We start from the raw sequence: 27,029 nt of genomic DNA on the forward strand, positions 1-27,029 counted from the left end.
GGGTTTAGAGCTGCATGAGAACGCAATGAAATTCACTGGAAACAAATTGATTTAGGGTTTAGTTAAGAATAATGTTGGGAGGAGAACATGGCGGACAACGGAGGTCACGTAGCGCGCTAGGGCGCTTTCCGGTTCCGGTTCCTGGGGGCGTGGCAGGTCGCGGTGGCCGATCGGGCGGCAGCTGCGAGCATACGGATGTGCACGCCGCAGCTATTGAGACCTGAGGCAATCTGGAGGACAGCCGGGGCTGTCTGGTGGCACCGGGCCGCGCTGGAGCTGCGCCGGACCCGTAAAAGTGTGGCGCAAATTCCCCTCGGGGGGAATAGCGGCAGCGGTAGCCACAGCAGCAGAACGGGCGGAGCCGCTCCCGAAAAGTGGCGGCCGGGTGAGCAACCCAAAGAGAATCCAGAGAAGGACGCCAGGAAGAAGACGGTGAGGCAGCGTGGGGTGGGGGGCGTTTTTCCTGCCCCCCCGTTCCCCTTAACAAGTGTGGAGGGGACGGCTCAGTCACCCCAGGACAACTCGGCTGTGACTACAGAGGAAAAGGGGGACAAGGGAGGATCAGCAAAAAAAAAAATCCTGAGACCTAAACTGGGGGAAGGAGGCAGTAGTACGGGGAGGAAAGCGGGGGAGAGCAAGCTGAAGGTTAGAGACAAATTGACCCCCTCTCTAAAGTCTTTTTTTAAAGTGAGACCTGAGGTAGTTACACTTACCCTTGGGCAGCCTAGGGTTGCAATGGAGGTTACCACCAGGCAGGTGGAAAACGGCACGGATGAGGGCAGAGAGGGGTCGAGGTCCCCCCCGCCAAGGCCAGGAGAAGATCTGACGGCTCCAGTGCTAGTTCAGTCCCCAAACGATAATCCAGCAGAGGTTCAGGACTTTGCATCTAAGTCGTTAGTGCTGGTGCCTCCTGAGGCTGCCTCGGTGATCCCCCCTTACTGAGTTCCTCGTTGGAGGCGTTAATCTTGTCCATTTCTGAGGATGTAAAAAAGGGCTTTGCGAATTCAGAAGTAAATCAAGGGGAGATAAGAGAGGTTTGTGCTAATTTAGAAAAGAAAATTGATGGCGTAATGGTAAGAACGCAGGCCCTGGAAGAAGCGATGGGGGGTATGAAGGAGGAGCTGATTCAGCATAAGGGTGAGATCGATACATTGAAGAGGAGTGAACAGGCTCTAAAAAACAGGGTGGAGCAGATGGAAAACTATTCCAGAAGAAATAATCTAAAACTGCTGAAAGTGCCGGAAGGCATGGAAGGGAGCGATCTTAAAGCCTTCGTAGTATCATTAATTAAATCAGCGGTGGATTTAGAGGAGACCGAGGATGAAATTGGGGAGGATATTCAGAGAATTCTTCGAGACCCCTTTAAGCCACGAACAAACAGTAGTAGACCTCGGAAAATTTTGATAAACTTTCTGTCGTACCAGATGAAGGAAAAGATTTTATCCAGAGCATTGAAACTGAAGTCCTTAAGAGTGAAGGATATTGTGTTTGAGATTAGATCGGACCTATCCAGGGAGACTATGGATAGGCAGTGGGAACTGGGAAAACGGTTGGAGATTTTCAAATCTTTGGGGGTCTCTGCCCAGCTGAAATTTCCAGCCTTCCTTAGGGTCATGTATAACAACAAAACGTATAATATTAGAGATATTAGTGAAGCGGATGAGTTATTGGTGGCGGTCAAAAATGGGCAGGCTACTGAGTAAGGCTGCGTGCAATGGGTAATGGTGAAATTCTCCCAGGAACCGGGGGGCGCTCTAATATTTGGATCACTATGGTCCTTAGTTGGGGGGGGTTCTCCACGGGTGCGGGTGAAGGGGGTGGGGGGGGGGAGAGAGGTTTATGGTGGGGGAGGGGGAGTTGGAAGAAAGTAAAAAGCAGTGCCTCGTTCAGCCCAACTATTGGTTATTTAAGATTAATAGATGGCTAGTGGGGAGGGAAGCCAGAGGGTGCAGAATATACCACTACAAATTATTTCATGGAATGTTAATGGCTTAAGGGTGCGAGGAAGGAGGGAACGAATATTACAGTATCTGCAGGATTCTACGGCACAAATTTTAGTCTTGCAGGAAACGCACCTCACAAAGGTGGAGTGTACTAACATAATACAAAAACTAAGATGGGTGCGAACATTTACATGTACAGAACACAACTATCATAATAAAGGGGTGGCTATTTTAGTTAAACATGCACAGTTGGGGGGTGTGGGAATCCTGGAGTCTAGATCAGACTCAGCAGGGCGATGGGTGATAGCTAAAATACAATTTGGGGGTCGTAATCTGGTTTTAGCAGGCTACTATGGGCCCAACTGCGACGATATAGAACCCTTAAAACAGCTTTTTTCTCAGCTTTTGGAATTTTCGGACCCAGTCATTGTGATGGGCGACTTTAATGTGGTATTAGACAATGAGTTGGATAGGCAGAACTGTAAATCACGAGGTACACCGAAGTCACAACAGTTTTTAAGGAGAATGATGAAGGAATTTGGTTTGGGCGATATTTGGAGGCAAAGGGCAGGGAAGAGCAGGGATTTTTCTTTTTTTAATAAGAAATACAGACATGCGTCGTGAATTGATTATTTTCTATTAGATATGCGTTTGAGAGAGGAGGTGAAGAATATTGTGTATCTGCCCTCGCATTTATCAGATCATTCTGCGGTGGTTTTAAATATGTGCTTTCGTCAGATAAGTTGTAGTGCCCGGTGGACGATTGATCGGACATTCTTATTAGATCAAGATGTGTTGTTAAAGCTGCGCAAGGAAGCCGAATTCTTTTTTAGTGTAAATTTGGGCTCCGCCCCTTTATCTGTAGTATGGGACACGTTTAAAGCAGTCATTCGTGGGGAGTTAAGGAGTTGTGCCATTCAGAAACATAAAAGTCAGAAAAAAGAGATTTCTGCGTTGGAGCAGGAAATGCGAAAATATAAAACCAAAATAATTGAAGCAGGTGAGACGGAGGCTTTGAGGTCCAGCTGGGATGGGTTGAGAAGTCAGTTGGAAAATATACTACAGAGAAGAATTCAAAGTAAATGGGAAGCAAGTAAACTGGCCCATTTTGAATACGGGGAAAATGCGGGGAAGTTATTAGCCTGGAAAGGTAAAGCTGACCGGGTTAGGAACTACATTAAGGAGGTTGAAGTGGAGGATACAGGTGAAAAAAGATCAGATGAGGCGGTAATAGAATCGGCTTTTCAAAACTTTTTTTCACAATTGTATTCGGAAAGGTTAGTGGTGGATGAAGGTATGGTAACGGACTGGATAGGGGCTGATAGACTTTTAGGTTTATCATTGCAGGAGAAGGAAGCATTGAACGCCCCAATAACGGCTGAGGAAATTAGGAGAACTCTGACTAGTAGTAAGTCTGGAACGGCGCCTGGCCCGGATGGTATCCCAGTGGAAGTTTATAAGGTATTAGGAGATTCAGTTATCCCAGTATTGACAGAATTGTTTGGAGGGATTCTGGAGTTTGGCAATGATATTCCGCTTTCATGGAATGAAGCAGTGATCTCCTTAATTTTGAAACCGGATAAAAACCCAGCGAAGTGTGCCTCATATAGGCCGATATCATTGCTGAACAGTGATTATAAACTGCTAGCTAAGCTTCTAGCGGATAGGCTGACTAGGATAGCGAATAATCTAGTCCACCCCGACCAGAAAGGTTTTTCTAAAGGCAGATATTTGCATGAATTAACTTTCGAACTGATCGGGGCAATAGATATGGCCACAACGTTTGGTTCGCCTTTGGCAGTTATTATGTTAGACGCAATGAAGGCTTTCGACCAAGTTAATTGGAATTTTATGAAATCGGTTTTGAGGCGGGCCAATTTAGGCTCCAAGTTTTGTGGTGTAATTGACCGGATTTATACATCCCCTTCTGCGAAGATTCTGGTGAACGGTAAACTTACGGGCCCTATTACTATTTCAAGAGGTACGAGGCAGGGCTGCCCCCTGTCGCCGGTATTGTTCAATCTATATATTGAGCCATTTGCTAGAAAAATCAGACAAAACCCTCTTATCGCACCCTTCTGCTGTAATGGTTGGGAGAAGAAAATTTCCTTATATGCAGACGACGTACTAATATATACAAATAACCTGTCCCTGGCCTTTAACACAGTCAAAGATTTGGCTGATCAATTTGGAAGGATATCAGGGTACCGGATTAATGTGGGGAAAACAGATATTATGCAGTGGAATATGGAAGGAGGGTCGATAACAAATAAGCAGGAAATACGGTACTTGGGCATTTTAGTGACTCAAAATTTGAAGGACTTAGCAGAGAGGAATGCTCGAAAGTTATTAGTGGAATGCAAAATTATGCTACAAAAATGGGCATGTCTCCCCTTGACGATTCTTGGGAGGATAAATCTAATTAAGATGTTTATCTTGCCCAAATGGAACTTTGTGTTTTCAGCTATACCCTTGGCAATGCACAAGGGGCATCTAGATAAAATGCAACAAGCGATAAGTAGTTTCATTTGGAACTCAAAGGGGCCGAGGATATCATGGAAAAAGCTACGCAGAAGGAGGGAAAAAGGTGGACTGACTCTCCCTGATTTGACATATTATGCGTGGGCTTTTTTGTTTAAAAACTCAAGGATGCTGTTTATGTCTCCAGACGGCTCAGCAGTAGGCAGAATGTACAAGGCTATGGTTTTGTCGGAAAAAGGGGGCTTACAGTCTTTTCTATTTAAATTTGGCGACCCTAAATTCTTCAAAGAAATTAAACTAAAAGTGCTGCAAGGAATGGCAAGGAGCTGGTACCAGTTGAGGAGGCGGTTAGGTGCACATTATTACAGCTACCAGGCCCCTATCTGGGATTCCCCGGGCACCCCAGAATGCTGCCAGGATATTCTTGCATTACCACTTAAAAGGGCAGGTGTGGAAAGGTGGGGGGAGATTGCGCGAGATGGCACCTTACTTTCTTGGGAGGAACTGGTAAGAATAACGGACGGTTCTCTGTCCAGGTTAAAATATTTACAGATAAGACAGTGGGTAAAAGAAACTAAGGGGGGATTAGGAGTGGTAAATGACCTGGAGGACTCTTTTTTAGACCTGGCGGTCTCGGCTTCGGGGAAGAGGGTGGCGGTTTGGTATTGGGAAATATTAGAAACCCTGGATGAGAACTTTGACCTACCAAGCAAGCTATGGGGCAAGGCGATGTTAGGCGACAAGATTGGGTTATGGTGGTGGAAGTCGTGCATGACATTGTATGAAGTAGTGAAACCGGCGCCATTAAGGAAAAACCATCTTTATACTCTACATAGAGCATACATATCTCTGGCAAAATTGTCTAAATTTAAGAAGGAGGAGGTGATCAAGTGTCCGAAATGTGGTGGGATGGGAGCAACGGATGTACACATGTTCTGGGACTGCCCCTCTGTTCGGTTGTTCTGGGAGGAGGTTTTTAGGGTAGTATCATCGATGTTAGGTTGGAAAATTAATGTATCACTCCCATTAATTATATTCGGGCAGCTCCAGGACGAGGGGATATGGAAAAGGGTGAACAAAACTAATCGTTCATTTTTGTTCTATGTAATTGTGCAGGGACGAAATGAAATCTGCAAAAAATGGTTGAAGGAGCACTCGCCGAGCTATACAGACTGGTTGAACGCGGCTCGCTGTGCGGCAAATATGGACTTAAATACGTAGGGCTCAAAGAAAAGCGTAGAAATATGGTCACCACTATTAAATTGGCAGGGAATTGACTAAATTTGCCCCCCTGCTAAAGTTTACTGCGGGGTACTTATGTGAGAATGTCCTAATGAGCTTCTCTCTGCTTTAGTCCAATGATTAAGCGCCGTTTGACGCCTCGGCGGGTCTGTTCAGGTGGACCAGGAGCTACAAAGGTGCACCCCCTGACTTGAGTCTCTCTTCGTAGACAAGAGGGCGAAAAGGTTATAGAAACGAAGAGGGGTCTCAGTAAGCGGGGCTGAATGAGGACAAAAATAAAAATAAGAAGAAAAAAAAAAAAATGAATAATGTTGGGTAAACAGTGGATACAACACAAAGGTTTAAAAGTTAAGGAATATATCAGCTAATGTGTCAGGTTAAAATTAACCTCCGCCATGCCATCTTTATACCCTCTCACTTTATTTTTTCAAATATAAAATACCACATTACATAATCTATAACATCAGTACAATTCTATAATTAATCTTTACAAATTGAAAAAAAGAATGACCCTTAGAAACGCATAACCGTGAAAACTCAGCAAACAATGCCAAACTACAATTAAACAAGGTAAGTAATAACGTAGGGTGAGATGTCATCAGCGTACAAATAAATGTATGCATCATGTTGTCAATATGATGCACTTTCTGTAAATATTATCAAATGATGAGAAAAATACAATTGTGCAATAATAATGCTCATTAGCTTTTCAAATGAATCTCTGAAATTGTCTCATTCTGAGCAATACACTCACCCAGTCTCGTACTGCCATATCCATAGCACAAGATGGCAGAAGTGGCAGTTATGCTTAAACTACACCCTGAATTTTGCGTTTAATGTCTTTTGAATTTTTGTGTGGTTGCTAATAGTCACTGACCAACACTATTAGCTGGTATAAGTTAGAGACGGCACTGTTTGCTTATCATAAGAAATTTTGTAAACATTTATTTTTTTATTCATTTGTAGGTACAGAAATAAAATACCAAGTAAAACTTACTTTTCCATAACTAAGCATGATTATCCTCACCAATACGACATTGATGTGTGCACCCAAAGAATCATCATGGTATATTTCGTTAACCTGAAAAACAGAGTTGTTACACTGGCTTAGCATAGTTCACAAATTAACGAATTTCTGAAATTTCAAACAGCAGCAGTTTTTCTGGCAGTGGAGAAAATTAAATCCCATATATAATGGTAAATATGATTCGATTGCCCCTTTAATTTTCTAATGGGAGTTAAGATTATGAAGCAGATTGCTAATTATGCAAAGATTTAGAATGAGGATTATGGTAAGGTGCAAACAACAAACATAATCAAATCTTTGAAATGTAAAACGGTAATTAAACAGTATTTAATTCAGGTTAGTGGTTTAAAAAGTGTAAAATGCATTTATGCAACAATCGTAAATTGTAAAGAAATATGATAACCTATCTGAGCGAATTTAAAATCAACGAGTGTGCATTTGAGCATAATGATTGATTTAAAGTTTAGGGCACACATAACACTACACTTATAGAATCAGCAAAAGCAGCATAAATTAATAGCTTGTCACAGGTGGTATAAATTACCATTAGCAAAATAAAAGGTTCATGGTCACATAGGAAGTAAATTGCAATTTTTAAGAATGCACTGCAAGGCACCTGCAATAGTGCCTAATTTGTGCTGGTGTTTGAGAGTTATTGGCACAACCACTAATCTTTTAACACCAGCACTTTTTTGACTGTTCACCACATGGTGGCACTAACACTGGTTTTAGCAGACCACATTAGCAACAATTGAATATACATTAAAAAAAAACGTGGTCCCACAGGCCAGTATCACAGCTTGGGCAACCTGGTATTCTTAATGAGTGAGATTGCATTATCGTAATTGTGACATCTGTTGGAGTGGGAGGGTTAGGGGCATTAATGGCACTGGAATTTGACAGATTTGTGTGGGGCTGTGGGAGGTGCAACTTATAGTCACCAGGTATAAACTACCTTAGGCCGTGGCACCTATTTTTTAGGTCTCTGCTCTAGACTGCGTGCATGTGCTTTCTCGAACCGAGACATGCTGTTATCTACTGTTGTGAACTTCATCCCGACTCTAGGCTTTCAATTTTCTGACAGCACTGTCACGCCATTTTCCTTCTCATTTGTGAAGGGCATGCATAGGACATGCCTCTTGCACCGTTTAGCCCTCCCGAGCCCACTGGCCAACAACCTTTAAACATGCATAGTGTGACCATTTTCATCTGTTTCTCAGGACTACTTCTTTTTATAAAATGGGTGACCGTGCATGCAGTGTGTTTCGCAGTGTGTTGCTATTTTCAAGCTTGCCAGCAGATGCCAATTGCAGCAGTGCATGCCTCTAGTTGTGTGTGTCGTCACTGTTTATACCTGCCTGTGGACACATGTTGTGGCTGCAGCGCACGCCTCTGGTTGTGAATGTTTCATTACATGTGTGCCTTTTTCCCCTCTCCCAAATTAATACATCGGCAGATTAAGCTACCAAGTCCATCAAGCGCTTCTTTTGTGCCTATGGCAGGCTCCTGGAGGTGAACATGAAAAACGGGTACGTTAAGGACAATGAAAGCAGACGCAACCACAGAAATGCTACCCTTTTCATTTTCTCAATTTTTCCCATAAGACGATCCTCGCTCCAAGGTAAAGCTTTTAAAGCCCACACTTTGACATTTTTATGGCGATAAGCTGCATTGTGGGAAGCACTATGCGGGCCACGAGAAGAGATTCCTCAAACTGTTTTTCAATACCTATGGAGATGACATGCTGTTTGGATTTACATATTGCTGGTTACTTTTAGCCAGGGCTAACAGCTCCCTCTACACTGCTACTGGGATGCTTACTTCTCCTTCTACTGTGGGCTTACTACAGGTCCCCATTCTTTTCCAGGGTGATTATGGTCTGCTCCCCCCACCCCCCTTTTACTCCCACTCCTGCTTTTTTTCAAATCCAAGGAACTGTTCCTGACCTGCAAAGTACAACGCTACACCCTTATCCTTTCTGCCCCAATTTAAGTGAACTTTTTTTTCCCAGGCTGCCCCTAATACTTCTTTTGTTCCCATCTACGAATGCGTACAATCTCCCCTCCATTTCAACCTCATGTTCTCTTACTCCATTTCCGGTCACACCAGTGCCCTTGTCTTTCACTTGGATAACTTGTTCCTTGCACCCCTTTCCACCCTGTCTGTGTCTCTCACTTGCTACACTCTGTCCCTTTAGTTCCAGTAAACTAAGATCACCTATTCCAGAATATTCATGAAGAAATAAATTTACACCGCGCATTCTTTAATTAGGCTGCTAACAATGTGAACCATTTACCCCAAATGTCTCACCCCTCATGGTTTAACCCATCCATTGCAGGCATCGGTCACTGGCCGACGCTCACACTACTTTCCGGGTGCAGGTCATGACCAGTGGCCGACACCAGGGAGGGGGTTAAAAAATCCTCGGGTGTGTCGCACCCCTTGGCATATATATATATATATATATATATATATATATATATATATTTTTTTTTTTTTAAAGGTAGGTTTACCCCTGGTGGCACGATTGCGCCCAATCGTGCCCCCAGGACTTTAAAAATGCATTGAAAAGGATTAATAAGGCTACGGCTGAAACGCGTTGGGAGGAACACCATTTCTTTCTTCTTCTTTACAATATATTTTGGAACTATTCGTTTGGTGTCTTGATCTCTCGTTGGATTGAATGAGTGAACCTACAAATATATATATATATATATATATATATATATATATATATATATATTCCAACACAACGTTCGGTTGAGCACTCCACCAAGAGAAGTGATTTAATCATTTATTGACTGTGAGAAAAAAAAGAACAACGCGTTTCGACCATTTCGGTCTTTGTCAAGTTCAAAATTTCCCAATTCCATTAACACCCTATTTATAGCTAATTACAATTATACCCAAGCGATGCAAGCTGGGACTTGTAGTGTTGACTGAAAAAAGGAGGAGAAGAAGAGCAAACAGTGCCAAACTACAAAACACCTATAAACTTAAATCAACAAAAAAAACATATATATATTTTATACATACTCTTTGTCACAAATTTAATTCTATTAAGAATTAAATGATTCTACTATCACATGCAATGTTGACTAAATATCCACATCAATTTGTCATTGCTCAAAATATTTACATATAAGCCTTAGTACCCTGAAATTGAATTGAATTAAATATTATTACATGCTTTGCCCTATATATTAAAACGTCGTATAATATATGCAGAAATACTTACTAACCCCGGTAGCCAATTCATCAACAGAGTTTTTCAAAATTCCAGAATTACATTGATGTATTTTATAAATGTACATAAAATTCCTCATCGTAATTCATTCCATGCGGGACTCTCGTTCACATTTGAATTATGTACCTAGACTCCAGCTGTCGTAACTTTTTGATTCGGTCACCTCCTCTTTCCTGGTCTGGAATGTGATCTATTCCATAATATCTCAAACTTCTCCAATCACTCAATGTATGTGTCTGCATGTGTTTTGCTGTAGCATAAGTCATATCTTTGTTGGTTATTGCTCTCATGTGTTCTAATATTATTTTCTTAAGTATGCAAATGGTGCTCACAATGTATTTAAGACCACAATGGCATTCAATAATATAAATTACAAATTTGGTATTGCAAGTGATTCTGTGTTTGATTTTTCTCACCTGCCCATTTGCAAATGGAATATTTTTCACAGATTGGCCTATTTTACACGCTTTACAGCTATTACACTTGAAAAAACCTTTTTGTTCCACTTCCAACTAGTTTGAATCTTTATTAAGAGTGAAGTGACTTCTCACCACTAAGTCTCTAATACTAGGTGCCTTTCTAAATGAAAACTGAGGTTTGGAACCCACTAATGGCCCCAAATCCAGATCCTTCTCAATTATTTTACTATGTTTCTCAATTATATTCCTTATACAACCACTTTCTTTTGTGTATCTCATAACCATTCTAACTGGTTCCTTCAGGTTAGATTCTCTTTTCTTAAATAAAGTTTCCTCTCATTTTTTTGATTTAATTAAGATCATGTTTTTCTTTACTATGTTTTCATTATATCCTCGATTCCTGAATCTTTCATAAGTTTCTAAGTGTTTTGTAGTTTGGCACTGTTTGCTCTTCTTCTCCACTACAAGTCCCAGCTTGCATCGCTTGGGTATAATTGTAATTAGCTATAAATAGGGTGTTAATGGAATTGGGAAATTTTGAACTTGACAAAGACCGAAATGGTCGAAACGCGTTGTTCTTTCTTTTCTCACAGTCAATAAATGATTAAATCACTTCTCTTGGTGGAGTGCTCAACCGAACATTGTGTTGGAATATTATATTGAGGGATCGGCTTGCCCTTGGTTTAAGCACTGGTGTTTTGGAGCGCGGCGCCATTAACTGAGCCGCTTTGTTTGTTTGAAATATATATATATATATATATATAGCGCTCACTTTTGTCAGCATGTGTGTGGTTTCCCTGGGGGCTGCGATCGGCCCCCAGGAAAACCACACCGACATATAAAAGTGATATATATATAGATATATTCACCACCAGTTGCCTTGCAGTTGCAGCTTGCGTCTTCAAAGCAATGCACATACTTCAACTGGCGTGTTTCAACTGTAGCTTTTAGGAAGCAATAAAAAAGTCAAGTAAGTCTTGTGACTATGTTTCTGCTACAAAAGGATTTGACTTTTGTCTAGTGGTAGCGTTGATGTCATAACGTGGCGCAGGAGGTTTATATGTCTACTGCAAAGATCAAATCTGTATTTTATGTAAATAGCTGAGTACATTAGTCAGCCATTACCTACGCTATAATACAAATTAAATGTATGTGCAGGGGGCTATGGAGAGATGAGGGGCACTTTTTTGGGTGGTAATGAGGGAATCCGAGGAGGAGGACATGGGAGTGGGAGCACTAATAATGATTGTTGGACTGGACGCAGGAGGTGCTAAAGACTGTGATGAATGGTATGTGACAAGGTATTTGAGTGTCTTGAAAGAACGTGCTGATTGAGGGAAGAAGCGCAGGTAAGCTGGCCTCTACTGTTGCACGTATCACACACACACACCAGCAATTTTGTGACTGTCTACGTAGGCTAGTGTTTTAGAGCAACAGTTTAGCCAATAGCAGAGATGGCATCTTGATGGATGACTGCTGCTGACGTCACTCTGGTTATAGAGGACAGCTCTGACATAGGATCAGAGACTGAGACAGCAGTTACTGAGACAGCATCTGAGGGATAGGACAATGGCGCAGACTCTGGGAGTGGTTTTTCAGTTGGAGGAGTCCCATTGGATAACTCCTTCCAGTAAATTGTGATGGAGGTGATGAGGGCAGTCCTGTTGTTCCTTCGCAAGCACAGTCTGTGCAACAGGGCAATAGTGGGTTAGCCCAGCCCCGAGAGCAGGTGAATGCGGGGGCAAGCACAGAGAGGGTGCTCTCTTGGGAGCTCCCCAATTTGGTTCAGCCCCGAATTCAACTGCCCAAATTGTATTGTGGAGACATCAAAATTATCTATCACAAAACAAACTGGTTTTGTAAGGCAGGCACCTGTGTTTTTGGTCCTGGGTTCGGCGGCTATATAGGGAAGCATACTAAACCCAAACATTTCTGGAAACTACACATCCGGGGGAGTCCACAGAGGTGTGACTTGTGTGGCTTCTCCAAAGTTTTCTTACCCAGAATACCCTGCAAAGCTGAAATGTTGAATAAAAACTCTATTTTTCTTGCATTTCTGTCACACAAACTACAGGAATATGCTGCGATCCACAAAATCCCTACCACCCAGTGATTCCTCACCTGTCCTGATAAAAACACTACCCCACTTGAGTGCCTATACCTAGTGCCTGCGTAAGGAATGGATCACGCCAGGGTCAACAGTTGCCTCATGTAAGTACCAACATTGACCGTTGTGTGATCTATTCCTGTCGCGGGCACTAGGCCTACCCACACAAGTGAGGTACCATTTTTATCTGGAGACTTGGGGGAATGCTGGGTAGAAGGACATTTGTGGCTCCTCTCAGATTCCAGAACTTTCTGTCACCGAAATGTGGGAAAAAAAGTGTTTATTTGGCCACATTTTGAGGTTTGCAAAGGATTCTGGGTAACAGAACCTGATCAGAGCCCCGCAAGTCACCTCATGTTGGATTCCCCTAGGTGTCTAGTTTTCAAAACTGTGCAGGTTTGCTAGGTTTCCCTAGGTGCCTGCTGAGCTAGAGGCCAAAATCCACAGCTAGGCACTTTGCAAAAAACAGCTATGTTTTCTTTGTCAAAATGTGATGTGTCCATGTTGTGTTTTGGGGCATTTCCTGTCGCGGGCACTAGGCCTACCCCAACAAGTGAGGTATCATTTTTATTGGGAGTCTTGGAGGAACGCTGAGTGGAAGGAAATTTGTGGCTCCTCTCAGATTCCAGAACTTTCTGTCACCGAAATATGAGGAAAAAGTGTTTTTTTGCCACATTTTGAGGTTTGCAAAGGATTCTGGGTAACAGAACCTGATCAGAGCCCCACAAGTCAGCCCATCCTGGATTCCCCTAGGTGTCTAGTTTTTAAAAATGTGCAGGTTTTGTAGGTTTCCCTAGGTGCCGGCTGAGCTAGAGGCCAAAATCTACAGCTAGGCACTTTGCAAAAAAACACGTCAGATTTCAAAGGAAAAATGTGATGTGTCCATGTTGCCTTTCCTGTCGCATGCATTAGGCCTACCCATGCAAGTGAGGTACCATTTTTATCGGGAGACTTGGGGGAACACAGAATAGCACAACAAGTGTTATTGCCCCTTTTCTTTCTCTAAATGTTTTCCTTCCAAATGTAAGACAGTGTGTAAAAAAGAAGTCTATTTGAGAAATGGCTTGTAATTCACATGCTAGTATGGGCACCCCGGAATTCATAGATGGGCAAATAACCACTGCTGCTCAATACCTTATCTTATGTCCATTTTGGAAACACAAAGGTTTTCTTGATACCTATTTTTCACCCTTTATATTTCAGCAAATGAATTGCTGTATACCCGGTATAGAATGAAAACTCATTGCAAGGTGCAGCTCATTTATTGGCTCTGGGTACCTAGAATCTTGATGAACCTACAAGCCATGTATATCCCTGCAACCAGAAAAGTCCAGCACACGTAACGGTATATTGCCTTAAAAAATCTGACATTGCAGGAAAAAGTTACAGAGTAAAACGTTGAGAAAAATGGCAGTTTTTTTCAGCTCAATTTCTATATTTATATGTTATTTCCTGTAGGAAAACCTTGTAGGATCTACACAAATGACCCCTTGCTGAATTCAGAATTTTATCTACTTTTCGTAAATGCTTAGCTTTCTGGGATCCAGTATTGGTTTCACAACCATTCCTGTCACTAACTGGAAGGAGGCTGAAAGCACCAAAAATAGTAAAAATGGGGTATGTCCCAGTAAAATGCCAAAATTGTGTTGCAAAATGTGGTTTTCTGAATTAAGTCTGCCTGTTCCTGAAAGCTGGGAAGATGGTGATTTTAGCACCACAAACCTTTTGTTGATGCCATTTTCAGGGAAAAAAACACAAACCTTCTTCGGCAGCCCTTTTTCCCATTTAAAAAAAAAAAAAAGATTTTTTAGGTGTATTTTGGCAAATTTCTTGGTCTCCTCCAGGGGAACCCAGAAACTCTGGGTACCTTTAGAATCCCTAGGATGTTGGAAAAAAGGATGCAAATTTGGCATGGATAGCTTATGTGGTAAAAAAGTTATGAAGGCCTAAGCGCGAACTACCCAAATAGCCAAAAAATGGCTCAGCACTGGGGGGGAAAAGGCCAAGCAGCTAAGAGGACTGGACTTGAAGAAACCTACTGGTATCAGCGACTTACTGGACTTCTTCCACATGTGATTACACCATAGAAGTGCTGTTGCTGGGATCATAACTGTGTCCTTGACAAAGTCAATAGCTCTCCCCATATGTTAACAGGAAGCCATTAAAGGCCTGGCCTATTGGCACTTAAGCACTTTATAACAATAACTTTAAAAAGGGAGATGCAAAACAAACAGCCATGTGACGTGACATCTGAATTACAGCCAAAATAAATAGCAGGCATTTAAAGGTAATATACGAATAGCATAAAAACACGCTTTGAGCCACCTTTGTTACAGAGCAAACTATTTTTAGGTCTTGGCTACACAGCGCATGCACTGTTTCGAAGACACGTATTTAATTTAGGAGCTTCATCCCGCCTACAGGCTTCCCATTTGCTTGCTCCATCATCTGTCTCATATTGCTTGTCACTATTTGTCCCTGGCATGCATGGTCATGCCTCATCTTGCTTTTTTCCCCTCCCCCCAGAGCATGGACCAAGTGCTTGTAAACATCCACTGCTCCTGTTTTTACAACCATTTTAGGACCTACTTTTTTCTTTCTTTTTCAGCACTCTACACAGTGCTCGTGCTTTTACCAGCTCTGTATCCTTCCACTCCCTCTCATGCTCCATTAACAAATCACCCCCTCAACCGGCATTGCTTCTTTTTATTTCCCCCACCTCCTCCCTTCCGTTGCTGCTTGCTCCCTCACACCTCCTGGTGCTTGCCCTGTCCACAAATCACCCCCTCCCTGTCATTGCTTTTCCTTTTGTTGCTGCTTTCCATTTCTCCCACATCACCCTCCCATCTCTGCTTGCTCCCTCACACATACTGGTACTTCCCCTGCTGAACTGCAGATGTGCTGCTAGACAACAAGGCTAAAAGACATTCACATTGACAAGGCGAATATCTTGGAAAGTGAAATAAGTCATTGGCTGAAGTAAGCCCACCCTCTGCCCATGCTGTATGCTGCAGTAGGTGGGACAAAAATGTAAATGACACAGCAGCAGGCAAGTGGAAGAAGAGCTGTCTATTGCAGATATCATTTTAGTGAAATGACCAGAAATAAAACATCTAATCTGGATAACCTACAAAAGAAATGATTCTTGGAACTCGTTCTGTCACCTTTTTTCATCTCTCGGTCCTTTATTCTCACTTTTCATCTAAAGCTTTTTGTAACACTTTCCTCTCAATTTCTATTGTTTCACCATCGTTTTATCACATTATGTTTTTACTACAACACTCTCCCTTTCTATTTTTTCATCTTCTTAATTAAGCTCCTTTTTTAGGTCAAAGCATACCAAACAGCACAGCTGTCTGGTTTGCTAAACCCATCTTGAGGAGCACAAAAACTGACCTAGGAATGCATTCGCCCGTTGCTTACCAATGGCTTTGTGGTTTATAACTCACATTTTCTGGTTTTATTTGCTTTACGCTGTCCAGCTTGAGTTTGTCCCTCCTGTTTCCCAAACCTTGTTTACTGTATTCTTCCACAAACCTGCTTTCTGTAAACAGGCCTTTAAAGTGTGTTATTATCTTGTCACATTTGCTGCACATTCAAAGACAGGTCAAATGTCAGGCTCCCTCTTCCAGGGAGCTTGGTTTTTATTTTTCTCTAATCGGCCCACACCCCAATCCAATCTTCCCACCCCACTCTACTCCACTTTAATCTACCTTACTCCAATCATCCCTCCTCAAACTACCCCACTCCATCCCAGTCTTCCATACTCAAATTCATCCAGTCTACCCCACCCTAATTTACCACAATACACTCTACCCAAATCGACCCACTCCATACTACCACACTCCACTCAAATCTACCACATTCCACCCCACTCCAATCTACCCCATCTCCTCCACTCTACCCAACTTTGCCCGACTCCACCCACTGCATTCTACCTACCACACTCCACCCTAGTTAACCCCATTACATTACACCTCACTCCACTCCAATCTCAATTCCAGTCCATCCAACTCCACTCTACCTCATCCCATCCCAATCTATCCCACACCACCCTATCCAACTCCAATTCAGTCTACCCCAGTTCGATCTAACTCACTTCACTCTACCCTACCATAATCCACTGATCTACCTCACTCCTCCCCAATCAGCTGCACTCTTCCTCAATCTACTCCACTCTAGTCTACTCAAATACCCCACGTACTCTACCCAATTTACCCCACTCCAATTCCACCCCAATCTACTCCGCTCCATCCCAGTCTGCCCCAACTCCAGTCTACTGCAATCTACTCCGCTTCAATCTACCACCTCAACTTCAGTCTACCCCACTCTAATCTACCCCACACCATCACAGTCTACCATACTTCCCCAATCTACCCCACCCAAATCTACCTCACTCCAATCTACCACACTCTACTAAAATTTAACCCACTCCAATGTACCCACACCCCAGTCCAATCTACACAACTTTCCCCATTCCAATCTACCCACCCCACTCTACAACACTCCAATCCACCACACTCTACTCCACTTAAATCTACACCACGCCAAACTACCCCAGTTCAATCATCCCTCTTCAGTCTATTCCTCTCTATCCCAATCTACCCTACTCCACCCAATCTACCCCACTTCATCCTAATATACCCCACTCCTCCTCAATCTACATCGACTCAACCCCACCCCAGTCTTTCCCAACCCACCCAGCCCTAACCGCACTCCACTCTACCCCACCCCTTTATTTCTTAGTATTATTTTAGGTACTTATATAGCACAACACTCACCCCCCTAGAGGACATCACAGCACTGTACAACTCCCTACATTTTCATCTGGAAGGGCCACTGCAAAAGTCAGAACCTAAACCCAAGGGGCCTTATTCCAAAAACAGCTGTGTTTTTAATTTCTTTCTGAATAAAAGATGGTTATCAGTAAGGCGGAGAGTCTGAGGTAAAATGTTCCACTGGGCAGCCGCCAAGTACGAAAGAGAACGTTTCATCAGTTCTGGTTTTCCTGATACGTATGGTCTTGGGTAGGGCTAGGTCACTGGATCTTACATGAAGGTTTGTAAAATTAAACTCTGGTTTGTAATATTTCGGGTCCAGGGTTATACAAGGCCTTATGAGCATAGCATAGCTTAAAAGTTTAAAGCTAGCCCTTTTCCTCATAGGAAGCCAATAAAGAGATGTTAGACCAGCTAAAGTAAAGACAAATCTGCCCACAATGGAGGTTAGTTTAGCAGCAGCAATTTGAATTATCTATAGTTTGGTAAAAAGGTAGTTCGCCATGCCCACAAAAATGGCATTGTCATAGTCCAAACGACTAGCAATCAAAATCTGGGCTATATTTCTGCGCCAGGCAATTGGTATCCATTTAAACAGCCTTCTGAGAAGCAAGTGACTTTGACCTGTTCTTGCATGGAAAGAGCATCGTCTACCATGATCCTTAAATTCTTGGCCGATATCTTAGGGGTAGGCATATTCCCCAAAGAGTCCAGCCACCAAGAGGCGTCCCAGATAGATTGAGACCCACCGAATAGCAGGATCTCCTTTTTATTTGCATTTAACTTTAAACACTGACCAAGCATCCATCCTGTCACCTCGGTGAGGCAGTCACGTAGATTACACCAGGTTTCGTCCAAATTCTTGCCCAGAGAGATAATCAACTGGGTATCATTCACACTCAAAGCTAAATTTGCCAGTGGTGCCACTAAAATATTGTTCCAGTGGCAATCCTAATTAGACCACTCTTCTATGTTGTATATGAGGAGCCAGGCGAGCTTTCATCTTTCTCCACCCAGGTACGGCTACATTCAACTTCAAATGACCTGTCCTACAGTGAAGTTTATACTGCTGCTGTGATCACTGATGTGCACCATCCTACTCTCCTTCAAGATCAGTTTGCAAGCAGTGAGAGTGGCAGCCATCACGTAAGCTGAGATTTATAAGTGCCTCAATTACACAGAACTGCATGGAGTTAGCCTGCATGCATAGTCTACTTTGCATGGTGCCCAAAGAATCCTTTGTTAAGACTTACTCCTTTCTTGTAATACAGAATAAATGTAATTCATTAATTGCCTCGAATGCAAAGCACTTTTAACATAACTTTTAAAAATATGAATGAACATATGGAAAATTATATTATAAACAGTTGCATAGAAGTGGTTTTATGTTCACTGGTTTCTCTTGTTTTTGATTACATAAGAAAGTGCGTAATTTCACACTGGGGTAAAGACGTTTTCTCCCTAATGAAATTATGTATGACTCGTCAATCATTAACGTAGAGAACACCTATTCCTCTGATTGCATCTCTACCTGTACCAAAGATGAGTGGATACTTTTACAAGCAAAAGTGAGAGGTGTACAACCTGAGATTAACTGCCTAAAAAGGTAAGTAAAATAAATTCTGTTTTGACCAGATAGATAGCAACTAATTTTCAGAAATGTATACAACACCCAAATCCATAACTTTTTTCCCACCCTCTGCCTGTGTAGCCCCAAAAAGTTTTTGTTCCAAATTGCTCACTTGAAATTATTTGTTTCCATTATAGCTCAGTTATATGGCACATGCTGAAAAGAGGTGGCTATAAATCGTTTGCAGGCAGCAGTCTGCATTGACAAGGTCAAACATCCTACAACAAATACTTAACATCATCAGGAATAGCCAATGGATCATTTGCAATACAAAGGGTGACTTGCTTTATTTTTTTCTCCTCTGGTATATTATTTCTATATTACATTCTGAAAGTATTATTCTGACTATATTTCAGATATGTCTATTCTTTTTAAACATTTAAAAACATCATTTTTTCTAGATGCCAGATTAATGTCCACAGACTGCCTCTTAATATTTTTACAGTTTGTTTTAAATAGCATGATGGCATGTAATTGAATACTTTTTGTGTCTATCTGCTGTTGATGTGCAGGAGATGATCCACTGATCATTTCTGATACAGAAATGACCTTATCCCAAAGAGAGGACTGCACAAGCTGTTGGAAAAGGCTAAGTATGCCTGGGAAAGTTCAAGTTTTCTCCTTACTTGTTTGAATAACCTACTTTTTTATCACAAAAAAGTGGCAGAGGTGTTACCAAGGCATCTGATGGAACTGCTGCCCCTGATAAAGAAAAGGTTGATGTGTATTAAGGTAGTTCAAATGTCTTAATTACGCTAAAACATTTGGGCACATATGGTCCCCTAGCATATACTATGAACATATAAGGATTCTATTGTTTGTGTTTTGTATTGCCTTCCCATTTTTAACTGTCTCCAAATGAGCAGGCCTACTCTGGTGCCAGGGAAATAGCTCTAACATGAAGTCTGATGACAACAAACGTCACTAATAGCACGCACTGCTCCAAGCATTACCTTGTACTTCATAGATAATTAGCCTCACTTTTTAGGCACCAGATACTACTCACCACAGCAATATCTTAACTAAGTGAACAAAGTCTCTGGAGACCTTATCCTGTCTAACAATTGGGATCATGTGAGGGCACATCAAGGAAGCTGTTCTTTCCTCTTCTGTTGAGCAGGAGATGAAAAAGTACACTTTGCTGATTGACCATACCTGGCTACACCCTCTTAACTAGGGGATTGATCTTCTTCTTTCTCTATCACAGTTCAGACATGGACATTTTGTTTCTCCGCCTCCAATATGACTAATGTTCTAATATCACCCATGCTTTTGTGACCATTTACCATAATCAAACTGTACTGACTGTTGGAAGCTTATGGTCTTGTTGCATTTTGAAGGCAGCACCCTCTTTGAAACAATATTCTAATTTATGGTTGTGTTATCCTTTCAGAGTTCATGAAATCTGTGTACAAGGCCATAAGCTGACCAACCATGAACATAAAAACTATGCAGTGAAAACTTGCTATAAAGATCTGTTATGTCAGATGAGAACTGAAGAGATCAGCACATCTAGAAGCATACAACGAAGTACTGGTTTTCATTGATCATTTCTTGTCTACTTTTACTATTGTATTTTATGGTAACCTGAGCCATTTTGGGACCAGGTATGTCTTTCAGTTGAATAAAATTGAATTTAGAGGTCATTTTGTGTCTGTTTTATTTCAACCTGTGTTTTAGTCTTTTCCAACAGATCACAATATTAGAAACAAAGTCAGGTAATGTATTATACACAAATGAAGGCAATGTCTACTGAGAAGGAGGGGGTAACACAAGGTTAAAAGGCTTCTTTTGATTACAAAGTGTGTTTTATTTTTACTAATTCCTACTTCAGATTTTTTGTACCCCCTATCCGCCCTCCTGCAACCGCACCACCACCTTTTATTGCGTAGAGCAATAAAGTATTATGCCAAAGCCGTAGTTTCATTTTAGCTGCTTATTAGTTTCTTAGCTGTCACTGGACTGTATAAACAAGGTACATTTATTACATTCAAACACAGTTCTCTATTGTACAGGACAGTACATAGGTCATGCACCTCACAGGACTTGTTTAGCAATGGATTAGTTGATCTAAAGTACTTGATGGGCTCTGGATTTTAGAAGATGTGCCCATAGAGTGTTCTCATGTCATAGAGTCTGCAATGAGTATTACAACTCTCATTTGATAATAAATCATTCATTGGGTACCCACAGCCATCAAAATGTTTCCTGGAATCATCCAGTAGTAATCCACAGTCCCCTTGCAGTTGTCTTGAAGTCATCATATAGTAGACAACACTCATTCTGAAGTTCTTATAAAACCATCCTGTAGTAATCCGCACTGACTCGGTTGTCATGGAGTCCTCCTGGAGTAATTCACAGTCATCCAGAAGTTGTCCCGGAACCATCCTAGAGTAATCCACAGTAATTGCGAAGTTGTTGTGGAATCGTCCTGTAGTAATTTCAACTCATCCTGAAGTTGTCAGTTGGTTTTCCTTGAGTAGTAAAAGATCATCCCACATATTCAATTGAAGTAATCAGGACATCATCCCAGAGTAGTTTTTGTGATGACTCTAGAGTCATCTCATTTAAATATTTCGGCCTGTACACATACTTCAGGATGGTTTGGGATGACTTCACCAGATCATTACAGGAATAGCCCAGGAAGATCTTCCTTTTTGACTGGGGCTATTGGCTTTCCCAATGATTTTTTTATATAGGAAGCGCTGACTTGCAAATTCTCCTAGCTATGAAACAACAAGGCCTGGATGCAAACACCCCTAAGGCTGTCTATCTAAAACAGGCTGTCTGAGCGATCAAAGGTAGCTATTGAGGCCACTTGAGGACTGACTTGGCCATACTGCTGCAGAATTGCTGTGAATTCTCCACTTCCGTAACACAAGTGAATTCCAGGGAAACGTCTAAGTAGCAGGAACAACATGGCTGTCATCGTTTGCAAAGTAGCTGTTCTCAAACACCGAATGCATTTGTAGTGCAGGGAATTACAGAAATACACATTGATTAATGCTGTCTTCAATAATGTAAAGGTAAAACGGTGTGTGTAAAATATGCAATGGTGTGTATGAACTAGAAAAGTGCATATATACGTACACATTTCTAGTACTAAATGAGGCGCCTTTTTCAATCGCCACTTCACAGCTGTTTTTTACAAGATGTCTGCTGGAGCTTGGTGTTTGGTTAAATCTATGTTCCGCATGTGGAGCCCTGGAAGCACCACTTTTAAATAAGAAACAGCTCTGCAGAAAGGTATTTTACATTACCTATTTGTTAAAAAAACAGATACAAAATTTGGTGGTCTCTCCTTAAAATAATAGCTATTTTATCTGTATAAACATATAGAGGCATCCTCTGTGAAAAATATATTTTAATGACTAAGAATAATATTTCTCTTTACTGTTAGAAATATATTTAGGTGCGCGGGGTTTCTGTTTCACACTGTAGAGAAAAGAGCTTTCCCACCATTCATCCAATGGGGATATTAACAGCAGGGTACGGCTGCTCTTCAAACACATGAAATAATTCACAGTAGTCAATGTCACATTTCTCAGGTATTTAATCTTCTTGATTAATCTCAAACGTTCTAATCTTTCAATTTCCAAGAATAAACTGTTGCGGGTTTTAATCTGCTCGGTTAAATATTACATATTTCGTTTTTCAATCAACGGCGACGGTTCAACCTTTGTAATCATGTTTTAATTCTAAGTTTACCTCATCAGTAATTTGGGAAGAATCAATATGTTCCACTAAAATGTATTAAAAAAATGCTTAATACCAGACATTTTAGCATTTTCATTCAATTGCATTTCCTTGTGATTGTCCCGAGATTGTCCCTTCGTTTTTCTCACAGCTTCTGTGTATTAGTTGGCAGTGCACCAGAAGTGTTTAGTAATAAAATATATAGTCCTTTCTTTCTTTCAGCAGCTTACTAATGAAATTATTTTCAAACACCTCCCAGACATATGCTTTTTTGCTTGGTTTCTTACTCTATGTTTGTATTTTTACCTCATTTCTATGACGTTCAAGACAAATACCTTAGGCCCTGTGTAGTGCACCTGGAACACATGGCAGGCTTGAAAAACTCAGAAGCCAGAAAATTAGTCCACGATATTGTTCACAACTTCCCAGTAGTATTGATTTACAGAAAAAAAGTAGCTATTTATTTAGATTACATAGATACAAGAGTTTAGGACTCTATGGTTCACTCTTTAACAAAGGTTTTACACATTGTCACTTACTTTTGCCACAAGAAATTAGATGGCAGTGAGTTTTTTTTTTTACCAAGAACTGAATTGCTACAGATTGCCAAAATCCACCTTTATTGCTTTATCTCCCCAAATGTAAAACTGACCCTATGCAACCTGAGCGGTGGATTGGGGGTGGGGGGTTGGGGCTAAATAGTAACTCTGCACGATTGACAGCCAATCAGCAGCATAAGCATGTCAGATTTAAACTGTTTGACATATTCAAGCCTACATCTTACCTTAACTACGTTCTTAATAAAGTGTACATTGCACAGAACAATGTTGTTTAGAATAGATGATGAACATGCATGTATGATAACTTGCATGTTTTTTGCAGTTAAAAAGACTATGGTCCTGATTATGACTGTGACTCTGCAAAAGCAACGGCTCCCGTATTTCCTCCTCTTTCCTTATTTTTCCCTTCCTTCTTTCATGAGGTATTTCATTGTATGATATCTCTGAGTGTATTAGGGACGTCTGGAACTCTCAGAGAATGACGAATCTCCATTTAACATGCAGAGAGAATCTTGATTTCATTAAAGACAATGGAGGTTATCATTGTGCAATAACCTTTTATTGCTGCCCCAAACATGCAACCCTTTAAAGAACATAAACATGTTACTATAAAAAATAACATCCTAATCCAGAACCACAATACAGAATATATGTCTATGACAACAGATTTTTTTCCTCTTTTAGGCTGTGAAATGAAAAAGGTAACTCGAACTTGAAGCAAATCTGAGCATCCAAAGAACGCAATCAAAGATTCCAACAATCCATACTAATGTAGTCCAATCACAAATTGTTTCCTATGGAAAAAAACAAAAGAATTAATAATATTCCCTTGAAATAAAGTTTCCCTACGAAAAAAGGTTTACAAGACACATTAACAATCATATGTGTTTATTCACTTATTCAGAAAAGCCATTGAGTATTGTTTCTCTGTTTTTTATAACAGAGAAACAATACTCAATGTTTTTTATATAATCACGAAACTCGCATAGAGAATACAGGATGAGGAGGGCAGGATAATGATAGCCTCCGTTGTCTTTAATGAAATCAAGATTCTCTCTGCAGGTAATTGGAGAATTACATTTCATTACAAGACCGGAGGCTATCATTATGCATGTTTAAACCTTCCATAACAATGCTGCTTACACGTTTCACTGGTTTCAAATAAAAAATTGTGAAAGTGCTTGACCAATTTGCTGCTTCTAAAATCTCTGGGAGAGTGCCTCCAGCCCAGAATACCTTACTCGCCATTTCCCCTTTGGTAGAATGTGCACAGAATTATCACAGATCTATACCTGCCTCACTCATTATTTCTTTAACCCATCTAGCTGTTGTGGCTGTAGAAACTGCTTTTTGTGGTATGACAAAAGAGTTGAAAATCGCCATCCTGTCTACATTCAAGCATTCTTTGTTCATAGACCTTCATACAACTTGCCACGTACAGTTTTGGGCAATCCTGAAAAAAAAGTATAGAAAACATGACCAGACGTATTCTTCGTTCTTTTACAGATATAGAAATAGACACCATCTGATGAATACATTCTATTACAAATTTCTAAAATTCTAACATCTGAAACTCTTCTGAAGGACATCAAGCAGAGAAGAGTTGTTATTTTTTGGCCTTGAATCAAAAAGTTTAAATAGCAGGTTTACGCTCCATAAATAAGAGTAGAGAACCCTAGGCGGTCTTTTGGGTCTTATACCCTTCATCAACCTACAAATAAGAGAGTCACATCCAATCGCAATGTCACCAAATCAGACTATGGCCAGCAAAAACGCCTCACCCATGGCAGTCAATAGTCCTGTAAGATGAGCCTGACTGAAATAGTTCAGCCAAATAAATCGCTAACTCAGTTACGGGTGCTTCCACAGGATCCAGATTCCTTTCCATGTGCCAGCTACGCCATTTACATCAAACCCCTTTATACCATTTCCTGGTAGGTGGTGCCCACGATCCATCCAGTAAATCATTAGCCTTTCCTGAAAGGCCAGAAACACCCCCAGAACCGCAGATATGTTGCAAACAAGAAGGTCCAGCTCTCTTTCTAATACCAAAGGATCCTTCTCCCCATCTAGGCCCACTAGCAAACCTTGCAGTAGCGGAATAAGAAGAGATCTCTCTACTGCAAGTTTTATTACCCTAGAAACCATACTTGCGATGTCCAAAAGGGGGTGACCAGAATTAACCTGCAACCTTTCTTCCAGACCTTCCATAGAACTCTCTGAATCACGGCAAATGGGGGAAAGGCATAGGCCCTCTCCGCCAACCAATTCTGTACAAAGGCATCCACTGCCAATGCTTCTGTCCTAGTCTACAACTGAAATATCTTTCAATCTGACAAGTTAGTCTGCTGGCAAACAAATCTGGTTCTATTGGGCCCCAAAAGTCTTGGATCTTCCTGAAAATTGTGTTCAATTGACAATCGCTGAAATTTCTGAAATTATGTAAATTTCAATCCACCCTCAGGTTCGGTTTGCCTGGAATGTGGCCTGCTGACAAAAATACCATATTTCCTTTGCTAGATCCACTAACAGCTTTGATTTTGAACCTCCCAGGTGATTGATATACAGGACTGCAGAAACATTGTCCATACGAATCATCACTGCACTGTTTGCTAAATAAATTGAAGCTCTTTAAATCATTCAGACCTGCCATCAATACTAGGCAATTTATATGCTGCAAACTCTCCTGGCTCAACCATCTTCCTCCTGTCTCCAAGTTGTTCAGACAGGCCCCCAAGCTAAAGAACTGGCACCAGTTTCCAAAGTAAACTCTGACACATTTCCAAAAATAGCTTTGCCATTCCAGCTGTTCAACCACCACTCTAGATCTTTCTGAGCTTCCGGGGACAAAGTCACTGAATCCGCAAACCATAGAATTTTTCTCAACCAGACTGTTTTTAACCTTTGAAGTGCCTTGTAATGTAGGGTACCTGGGAAAATTGCTTGGATAGATGAAGGTAGGAGGCCAATAGCACTTGTCAAGCCCCTGAGAGTTATTGCCTCCTTCCCTAATATATACCTTACATCCTTCTTTATTTTTTAAATATTTTTTGAGGTAAGAGTAGTTGGGCCCATAGAATATCCACATGAAAATCCAGGACCTCCAAAGACTGACTCAGTATCATCTGATTTTTCTACGTTCACAATGAACCCTAAATTCTCTAGAAGTTCCCTTGTCATACATAAATGATCCTGAAGTTCATTTTTTACCCGGCTCTTTTACAGTATGTCATCAAGTATATTATCAGGCAAATACCCCTCTACCTCAGGAAGGCTACTACAGGTCTTAAAACTTTAGTAAAACACCATGGAGCAGAGGATAACCCAAAGGGAAGACAACAAAACTGGTACATTATCCCTCTCGATTTGAAGCGGAGATACTTCTGTACGTTTGGTTTCATGGGAATCATGAAATATTCATCTTTTAACACTAGTTTTGCTAACCAATCTTTTTCCTGCAGAATATCCCTTAAAATATGGATTCCCTCCATCTTGAAGTGACAGTAAACTAAATATTTGTTTAGCTCCCTCAGATTTATCACCAAGATCCATCCATTGTCTTTCTTCTCTACTAGAAAAATTGCACTCTCAAAGCCAACATCCGTGACTTTTACTTCTAATATTGCACCCTTCTGCAACATCTGTAAAACCTCTGCATCTATCAAATCCATTCTCCCTTTGTCAAAGACAATCTTGTGAGGTTGAGACCCCAGAGCAGGTGTTTCGCAGAAGTCTATCCCAAAAACTGAAATAGTTTCTAGAACCCAGTGGCCACTTGTCACTTCTCTCCACACATAAGAAAATATTTTCCCCTTCCAGCAACCTTTTCTTGGGAAGAACCAACTGTTCCACTTATCTTTAAGTCCAGAACTTTAAGATGTGGTTCTCCCACCTCTTGT

General features: G+C 41.2%; 1 protein-coding gene across 1 annotated transcript in view; it reads right to left on the bottom strand.

Annotated features, from left to right (window-relative positions):
* Window positions 1-27,029, bottom strand: part of ADAMTS2 (ADAM metallopeptidase with thrombospondin type 1 motif 2) — a 1,546,369-nt gene that overhangs the window by 739,306 nt on the left and 780,034 nt on the right. Inside the window, exon 5 of the mRNA XM_069199292.1 lies at window positions 6,664-6,747. Coding sequence (XP_069055393.1) covers window positions 6,664-6,747 — 84 coding nt within the window. The remainder of the gene's footprint in view (window positions 1-6,663; window positions 6,748-27,029) is intronic.

The sequence above is a fragment of the Pleurodeles waltl genome, chromosome 7 (assembly GCF_031143425.1).
Source record: "Pleurodeles waltl isolate 20211129_DDA chromosome 7, aPleWal1.hap1.20221129, whole genome shotgun sequence".
Taxonomy (NCBI): domain Eukaryota; kingdom Metazoa; phylum Chordata; class Amphibia; order Caudata; family Salamandridae; genus Pleurodeles; species Pleurodeles waltl.